This window comes from Crocuta crocuta, unplaced genomic scaffold, assembly GCF_008692635.1.
Source record: "Crocuta crocuta isolate KB4526 unplaced genomic scaffold, BGI_CrCroc_1.0 scaffold334, whole genome shotgun sequence".
Taxonomy (NCBI): Eukaryota; Metazoa; Chordata; class Mammalia; order Carnivora; family Hyaenidae; genus Crocuta; species Crocuta crocuta.
The window spans coordinates 3,947,161-3,956,540 of record NW_027533260.1 but is presented as its reverse complement, the minus strand read 5'-3'; the positions used below and the strand labels follow the sequence as shown (position 1 = coordinate 3,956,540).

At 55.9% G+C, this 9,380-nt stretch overlaps 1 protein-coding gene across 1 annotated transcript in view; it reads right to left on the bottom strand.

The window, feature by feature from the left end:
* The window catches only part of ZC3H4 (zinc finger CCCH-type containing 4), a 39,461-nt gene that overhangs the window by 13,857 nt on the left and 16,224 nt on the right, over positions 1-9,380 (bottom strand). The window contains 7 exon segments of the mRNA XM_077747188.1: positions 458-569; positions 1,836-1,943; positions 2,488-2,627; positions 2,743-2,839; positions 3,489-3,658; positions 5,527-5,749; positions 9,020-9,130. Of these exon segments, the coding sequence (XP_077603314.1) occupies positions 458-569; positions 1,836-1,943; positions 2,488-2,627; positions 2,743-2,839; positions 3,489-3,658; positions 5,527-5,749; positions 9,020-9,130 (961 nt within the window).

The following is a 9,380-nucleotide window of genomic DNA, read 5'->3' as shown; positions in this document are numbered from 1 at the left end:
CCCTGGTTTTGGAGACGAGGAAACCGACACCCAGAGAGGTGAAACGAGGCTGGCCGCAGACCCAGGAGGAGACCCGGTTTCTCAGGACTCTCACTCTGGGGGTCATCCTGCCCCGGCAGTGCTGCCCTCGGGGCAGAGCCTGCAGACCCTCATTCCACAGGAACAATTCACGCCAGGGACTTGCCCAAGGTCACACGGCTGCCGCAAAAAGTCTCGGGAAGGGAGCAGACAAGGGCGCCGCAGGCAGCCTCGGGGGGCCCGGAAACAAGATGCAGGACACACGTGGTCAGTTGACACATCTGTAGAAGAGGGACGGCAGCTCTGCCGCACGACAGACGGGAGGGGTAAGGGAGATGGGGCCGCCCGGAGAGGTGGAGCGGCACAGGCGCGGGTGTCGCAGGTCAGCCGCCATCACCGGGGAAGACAGGGCAGGTCACGCGGGAGCACCAAAGGATATCATGCATGTAGGGGCAGTTCTCGGCTCGGGCACAGAATCCGGTGATGTAAAATTTGCACAGCTCGCGCTTCTTTGGTAGTTCAATGTCGTGGCTAAAATTACAGTGGTCGCCCTGGAAGAAAGGCGAGGAGAAGGTGAGGGGGGTCATGCTAAGTCCCTCGCTGATGCACACCTGCAACGGGAAGTCCTCCTCTGTCCCCGTCTAAGCATGGAGGGACCAGGATCAGGGACACATCCCCCCCCCAATACACACAGGGCAGGGCGGGTTCACAGACGTCTTTTCCCACCACCTCAAAAGTTCCTGTCTCAGTACCCGCCTCCCCATGCCATGTCCCTGTTCATCCAGGCTCGCTCGGTTGCCCCTCACCCCTCCGTTCTTACTCTCCCCTCCCTCCTGTATCCACTGTCTTTCCCCACCAGCCGCACAACGGCCACATGTCTTCCTCCCAGACCCCACCTCACTTTGTGCGGGGAGAACACGCCCAGCTACAAGCCTCCCTTGCTGTCCTGGCCGATGAAATGCAGGCCGATGTCCCCGAGGGAGGTCAGCGCTGCTTTGATTAAAGGAAAACTCAAATCCGTCCACCCATTTTTCCTCTTGGCCCTTGGATGGGATGCCCAGGGGCACTGCAACCACGTGGGACCACAAAGATGGCGGACGTTCTTAAAAGGAGGGAGGAAGGAGCTGGGGTTCCCCAGGGTGCCACTGACCAGGGCACCGACCCCTCCAGAGGAATGACACCTGAGTGCTGAAGCTAGCAGGGCTTGACTCTCCATTATCCACAGACACACGCAGCACTCGACACGCATACACAGCCCGCCCTCCGCTTCCCCTACTCTCAGGTGCGGCTACTCCTTTCTCTTTGGGTGTGTTACGAGCTTCTAAAACTAATGCGAGTTGGAACTGTGATATAGAGCATTTTTTTACACACGTACGTATTTGTTTGAAATGCACGTTTTTTCCGAAGACCTATACATGCGGCACAAGTGTGCCGGGTGTGTGCCCACTGCCATCGCACTTGAATACAAAGCTGGCTGAACTCACAGTGGGTTACAGCCACAGAGCTCTGCGGTCATCGGCCCATCTTCTGGTATTGAACTCTGCTGTGTACCTCAAGGCCGGCCTGATTTACGCCACCCGCTTTTCTATTTGGAGGTCTTAGTAATTCCCTCTCAAGCACTCAAGTTCAGTGGCTTCACCAGAACATGTTGCGTCTTTGCAACAGCATCTCTCCAAACATCTCTTGTAGGCGATCACCTCCACCCTTCCCCGGCCAGCAGCCCCATAGCGTGGCCTCTAGAACATTCCCGGAGGCCTGAGCATCCTGTGAGGTGGCTGCCTTGCTGTGGCAGCCAGGCACTTTAACTGGCCCCTTACCCACGTACACCGCCCCTCCACGAAGTATTTGCAGATGACTTTGCCCTTCTTGTCGGACTGCTGGTGGGGCTTGTCATGGTCGCCCCTCCGGTAGCTGCCGCCACCATCCTGTTGGGAACACAGAGCGTGAGTGTGAGGGGAAGGGAACAGAGCGGGCGGGGGGACGACGCAGGCTGGTGGAGGCGGGTTCTGAGGGAGTGACAGAAGTCGTCCGGTGGGGGCATTTCCTGGATGGAAGCGTCTTCTCTAAGAAGAGCAGTGACGGGCACGCTACACCCAACAGCGTGGCCGTGCAGGGTGCGAGCCCCAGGGCAGGGGGCGCTGGCGCTCAGACAGGAGGAGCTCTGGCACTTGGTGCAGGAACCCAGCCACCTCCCAGAGGGCGAACTCTCCAGGCTGCCTGAGATGGGTACCTAGAACCTTGCACACCGCAGAGATGCAGGTGCTACAGAGACGTGGCTTCAAAAACAAGGGGCTCCCCAGCAGCACACCCACCACGGGAGCTGATGCGGGCTCATCGGGCTCCTGGGGCCGAGGGCATGCCAGCGGGAGGGCGGCGCAGCCCGCAGAGGCCAACTCGTTCAAGAAAAAGCAGCACCCGAGAAGGGGGTCGTGGCCAAACATCTCCGGCCCGCATGAAGGGTCAACTCACGCCCATGTCCTCGTCGTAGAAGTCTTCGTCGTCGTTCATCCCGCCCTTGTTCATCCCTCCGCGGCTGCCGCCTCGGCCGCGACCCCGGCCCATCCCTTTTCCTCGACCTCGGGAGCCCCGGCCACGGCCTCGATTTAACCCTGCAGGGGACAGAGACGGTGCTCCCCTGCTGCCTCTGCCCGGGATCCCGGTCCGGCAGCAGCTGCCCGAAGGAGCCCCCGCCCCGACCTGTCACCTCCCGGGCCCCCTGCCCACCTCGTCCCCGGCCATCCTTGGAGCGGCGGTACTGGCTCAGTTCCTTGGAGTACTCGTCATAGTCCTCGTCTCCCATGGGCTCCTCGCTTTCTCCGTACTAGGGTTCCAGACAGGAGAGGAGGCGACGGTCGTGCGGGGAACAGTGAGCCCTGTGCCTGACTGTGCTCTCTGCACCGTTATGCCTTTTTATTGGGCGGGGTTCAGAAGGGCAGATGACCCACCCTGGGGCCACCTGCCTGGGCCCCCTCGTCACATGCGACAGCCCAAGCGGGGGGCGGGGGGGGCCTAACCTCCAGCTCCGTTTCCACCCCTGCAGCTCCTCCCCTGCTCCCTCCCAGCTATGCCCCCGGGACGCCTCCCACACGCGACAGCCGTGCCCGTTACAACGGACCGCCGGGAAAAGGTCTCGGGCAGGGATGGAACAAAGTATGTGGAAGCTGCGTGGGTGGGTGTGTGTGCGTGCGTGTGCGTGCAGACAAGGATAAACAAGAACCTAACTGCAAAGGCATAAAACACTTCCAGAAGGCACTCGGGATGGGAACTAAGCTGCCGGGGGCAGAGGTTTTCACGGCTTTGGTACCTTTTCGATTAGGAACCAAGTGAAGGTTTCCTCTATTCCGAAATAAGACATGAACGTGGAAACACAGAGAACTGCCGCCCGACACTTCCCTTCCACTGTCTTCCAGGTTTCCCCCCACAGGGCCCACCTGCCCCCCACGCCCGCCCAGGGCTGGAGGAGAGCTTACGTCCATCTCCTCCTCGTAGAAGTCTTCCTCGTCCTCTGGGTGGTCTCCCACGGAGCCCCTACCCCTTCCGCGGCTGCCCCGGCCCATGCCTCGGCCTCGGGACCCTCCGCGGCTGCCTCGCCCCCGGTAGCCCCTGCCACGGCNCCAGGGTCAGTCATCTCCTCCTCCCCCTCCTCAAGCCTTCCTAGCAGCTCTGGGCAGCTGGCCCCATGGCTCCCAGCCCAGGTCTCCTCAGCTGGGGCGTGTCCCTGCTGGAGCACTCACGACACAGCCACACAGGACACATCTGTCCCCTGAAAGCTGTGCTCACCGTCCAGCAACCTGTGGCTATGAGGCCCCTGAAACATGAGGCTGCTCAAGGGTGAAGCACACGCTGGATTTACAGAATGTCATTAAAAAACAAAAAACAAAAAAACAAACCCGGGCGCCTGGGTGGCTTGGTCAGCGGAGCACCAGACTCTCAGTTTCAGCTCAGGTCATGATTTTGAGATTCATGGGTTTGAACTGTCAGTGCGGAGCCTGCTTAGGATTCTCTCTCCCTCTCCCTCTGTCCCTCCCTTGCTTGCTCTCTAGGTAAATAAACTTTAAAAAAAAAAGTAAGAGACCAGGGTGCCTGTGCGACTCAGCCGGTTAAGCGTTTGACTCTTTGGCTCAGGTCACTGTTGTGAGAACCAAGTCCACGCTGGGCTCTGTACTTAGCAAGGGGCCTGCTCAGGACTCTCTCCCTCTCTCTCTGCCCCTCCCCTGCTCACACACACACTTTCTCTTTCTCTCAAAACAAGACTAACAAAAAACACAATTGCAGTAAACATTAAAAAAAAGAGAGAGAGGGGCGCCTGGGTGGCTTAGTCGGTTAAGCGTCCGACTTTCGCTTAGGTCATGATCTCGCGGCCATGGGTTCGCGCCCTGCGTCGGGCTCTGTGCTGACTGCCAGCTCAGAGCCTGGAGCCAATTTCAGAGTCTGTATCTCCCTCTCTCTCTGACCCTCCCCTGCTCACACTGTCTCTCTCTCCTAGAAATAAAAAAATATTAAAAAAAAAAAAAGAGAGAGAGAAAGACAAGATAAAATACCATGTCTATCTATTTGGGTAATATGTTAAAGATTAAGATTTGGAGTATATCAGGTAGATAAAATAAACTGTTAAAATTAACCTCATCNACCGAGAGATCATGACCTAAGTGAAAGTCGGACGCTTAACCGACTAAGCCACCCAGGCGCCCCAATATGTATATATATACATATATTTTTTTATGTTTTAATCATTTTTTGAGAGAGAGAGAGAGGGAGAGAGAGAGAGAGAGAACGCGGACAGGCATGAGTGGGGAGGGGTAGGGAGAAAGGGAAACACAGAACCTGAAGCAGGCTCCAGGCTGTGAGCTGTGAGCACAGAGCCCGATGCAGGGCTCAAACTCATGGAGTGTGAGATCATGACCTGAACTGAAGTTGGACACAACCGACTGAGCCACCCAGGGGCTCCCTAGTACTTGTCTATTGGACAGCACTGGTCTAGAATCTCCCCCAAGAGCAGGGCTTGTGCAGGGAGGCGTCCAGGAAAGACCCACCCAGAAAATGAATGAGCAGCCACTCTAAGGATAGCCGGGCCTGAGGCAGGGCTAAGAACTGCTGAGCTAGAAGGTCCCGGGGGCCCTCGTGGGTTGCAAAATCTCGCAGGCAGGATGGTTCTAAGGGGCCAGGCTGGGTCTCCGGGGCCCCGCACTCCCTCGCCATCCTCTGAACCGACACAGGTTCAAAGGTTCAGAGGCTGCACACCTTGTCAGGTGACAGGGGCTGGGAGGAGGGGGGCGGAGGCTGGGCGGCCCCCGTCCGTTACCCTGGCCTGTATGTGACCAGCTGTCCCTTCTCTCGCTCGTCACAGCTGAGCAGGAAGTGCCCAAGGGCATCTCCCCACCTCCCGCCAGCCCGCCTCCGTCCCAAGCACAGGCCCAGCACCGGGGCCTCTTCTCGGGGCCCTGCGTGTGCAGCTCCCACCCTCCTCCTTCCGTGCCCCCCCCCGCCCCCCAGGCGGCAGGGCCTCACCTCGGCCCCGGCCGCTGCCCTCCTTGGCGCGCCGGTACTGGTTCAGCTCTTTGGCGAAGTCGTCGTAGTCTTCTTTGCCCATGTCCTCCTCCTCGTCGCCCTCGTACTCCCCGTACTGCTCGTTCTCGTAGTCCTCGTACATGCCGTAGCCCTTGCTGTCCATCTTGGAGTAGGCCTTCTTGGGCAGGGGCGTGGTGTGCGACGGCGGGTACTGCTGGTGGGACTGACGGAGAGAGGGCGTGAGGTGGCCCCGGGGCCCCGCGCCCGGGCCGCCCAGATCCCCGCCGCGCAAGAGCTGGGCGGCGGGTCGAGGCGTTTCTGTTCAGAAAGGGCCACGGCTTGAAGGAAAACTTAGAAACGCAGACCCCACGATCCCTGAAGAACCAGAGAGGGAAGGGAAAGGGCTACCGCCCAGGGACACGCGATCTCATTTGGGGAGGAGGCCTGGTAGGCACAGGGCCTGACATGGGGCTCAAACTCACGAAACTGAACTCATGACCTGAACCCAGATCAAGAGTCTGCCACTTAACTGACTGAGCCACCCAACCGCGCCCATCTCTCTATTTCTTTCTCTCTTTCTTTCTTTAAAATAATCTCTAGGGACGCCGGGGTGGCTCAGTCAGTTAAGCAGCAGACTTTGGCTCATGTCATGATCTCACAGTTCCTGAGTTTGAGGCCTGCATCAGGCTCTGCTGTCTGCACAGAGCCTGCCTCAGGTCCTCTGCCTCCCCTTTCCCCGTGCTCTCTCTCAAAAATGAATAAACATTTTTAAAAAATAATAAACAAAAATAATCTCGACATGGGGCTCGAACATAACCCAGTGATCAAGCATCGCAGGCTCCACCCACTGAGCCAGCCAGGCGCCCCAAGAGGGGTGCTCCTTGGTCAAAATTTTCTTGGGGCCTTGGAATTCCGTTAATGATTTACTCAGCAACCCAATGAGAAAGCTATTAAATGCAAGACATACTGGATGAAGTTGCACACACACACACACACACACACGCACACCCGCGCACACACATGGAACACACCAAGATGGCCTTCAGTAGGTAGACAAATAAACAAACTGTTTATGAAGTATTATCAAGCAGTTAAAAAGAGATGCGCCACGGGGCTATGGAAAGACACGGGGAAACCACAAACACATACTGTTAGGTAACAGAAACGGATCTGAAAAAATGATACGCTGTAGGAGTCCAGCGTATCTGACATTCTGGAAGGGAACACTGCGGGCTGCCAGAGGCTCAGGGAGGAGGGAGGGGGTAAAGCACAGGGGACTTAGGGAACTGAAACTAATTTTTATGACAGTGTACAGTGAATACATAATGTGAGCATTTGTCAAAAATAAAAGAAATGTAAAACACAAAGGAGAAATCTTAATGTAAGCAACAGGCTTTGATTAATAACCACGCATGGATACTGACTCATCACAGCAAACGCACCACAATAGCATAAAATGCTAATAGGGGAGGGGTGCCTGGGGGACTCAGTAGGTTAAGTGTCTGACTTCCACTCAGGTCATGATCTCACAACTCATGAGTTCAAGTCCTGCACTGGGCTCTGTGCTGACAGCTCAGCACCTGGAGCCTCCTTCTAATTCTGAGTCTCCCTCTTTCTGCCCCTCCTCCTGCTCACACTGTGTGTCTCTTTCTCAAAAGTAAATAAGCACTTAAAATTTTAGAAATTAAAAAAAAAAAAAGATGTTAATAAAAGAAACCAGGTGGGGTGAGGAGGAAAATGTACTATCTGCTCAGCTTCTTTTTCTTTTTTGCGGGGGGGGGGGGAGGAGCATAGGGAGGTGGGAGACAGAGAGAGAGAGAATCTGAAGCAGATATCCATGCTCAGTAGGGAGCCCAATGCTCCAGGTGCCCCTGCTCAATTTTCTGTAAACCTAAAACTGCTCTAAAAAAACAACCTATTAATTTAAAAGACCCACACTCGTGGGATGCCTGAGTGGCTCAGTCGGTTAAGCATCTGACTTTTTTAAATGTTTTATTTCTTTCTGAGAGAGGGAGAGAGAGAGAGAGAGATAGCATGAGCAGGGGAGAGGCAGAGAGAGAGGGAGATACAGAATCTGAAGCAGGCTCCAGGCTCTGAGCTAGGTGTCAGCACAGAGCCCGATGCGGGATTCGAACCCACGAACTGTGAGATCGTGACCTGAGCAGAGGTCAGATGCTTAACCGACTGAGCCACCCAGGCGCTCCTGTTATCTGACTCTTGATCTCACACTCAGGTCTTGATCTCAGGGTCATGAGTTCAAGCCCCACGTTGGGCTCTGTGCTGAGTGTGAAGCCTACATAATCAAATAATTTTAAAAAATAGAAAAACCGACACTTGTTATGAGAAGATACAGAACACAAGTATGTATAGACACATAGGACTACATTAGCAGATCTTAAAATCCCTCAATCCCCCCTGGCTGGCTCAGTCAGTGGCACGGGTGACTCTAGATCTCAGTGTTGTGAGTTCAACCCCGACATGGGGTTAGAGATTACTTGAAAATAAAATCTTAAGGGGCGCCTGGGTGGCTCAGTCAGTTGGGCGGCCGACTTCGGCTCAGGTCATGATCTCGCGGTCCAAGGGTTCAGGCCTTGCGTTGGGCTCGGTGCTGACAGCTCAGAGCCTGGAACCTGCTTCGGATTCTGTGATTCCCTCTCTCTCTGCCCCTACCCTGCTCAAGCTCTGTCTCTCTGTCCCAATAATAAAATAAACATTGAAACAAAATTTTTTTTAATACTGTCTTAAAAAAAAGCCTCAAACCCTAGTTCTCAATCGAAGCTGGAGTGCCCTCCATTTCTCGTCTCGGTCAGGTTTCAAGCCCGAATCTCCTAGCAGACCCGTATCAACTGTAACGCCGTGTGACTGAGTGGCCCATCAGGATGCAGGGTATGGAGTCAGGAGAGCCCTGGGGTATTTATTTAGAGCTACTAGCTTTAAAAGCATTTTTCACCAGAACTTGAAAATCCACATTGGTTTTTTTTTTTCTTGCTGGTTTTGTCGGGGGTGTGGGGGAGAGAATATAGAAACCGAGCACATCATTTAAATGCCCACCGAAGCTCAGCGTGAGAACAGGATAAACATCTGACATCTGACTCTAGGCCATTTGAGAGGATTTGCTCCTGTAGCCACTTCATCCTCTTGCCAATTTCCCACCCCAGGCCGTTTCTCAACGGTGGACAACGGTCAGCTACACCAGGGGTAAACGGGCCGCTTTCTGGGGGACGGGGACATCCTGAGTCCTGCCAAGGCCATGGGAAGAAGAGGGAAGCCTTAAGGTCATGGCGAATGAGGATCCGCCACTGACCGGGCTCGAATCCCGGGACCCGCACTACCTGCTTCCCGGCTCCGTTCTCCACACCTGTGGACTGGGGAGGAGACCAGCGGCTCGTCGTGCAGGCTGACGGCCCATGTACCGCGCGGGGCAAGAACGGCCGCAGCGAGCAAGCGCTCAGCAGACCCGGCCCGGTGCCCCCCCCGCCAGGCAGGTACTCACCGGTGCGTACGGGGGGCTGTACTCTCGGTACTTGCGATGCCCCTTCTCGCTGGGGCTGAAGTCCGAGTCATCGGAGAAGTCCGAGAAGTCATCGCTGGAAGAAGCGTGGCGCTGCAAGGGGGGGAAGAGGCGGACTCAGCGAGTGCCCGCGGGCAGAGCGGTCCGGGGACAGACACCACCAGAATGTGCCGGAAGGGCCCGGCGCTCACGCTCTACATGAAACACCTCACCTAGGGGCATTTGGTGGCAGTGGAGCATGAGCCTCCGACTCTTTAAAGAGAAATAAAACTGCTAATCCAGTTCAGGGAAGGAAGAGGCGCCGGGATTCAGAGTGCCCTCTGGCCTACGAGGCGTACTCACC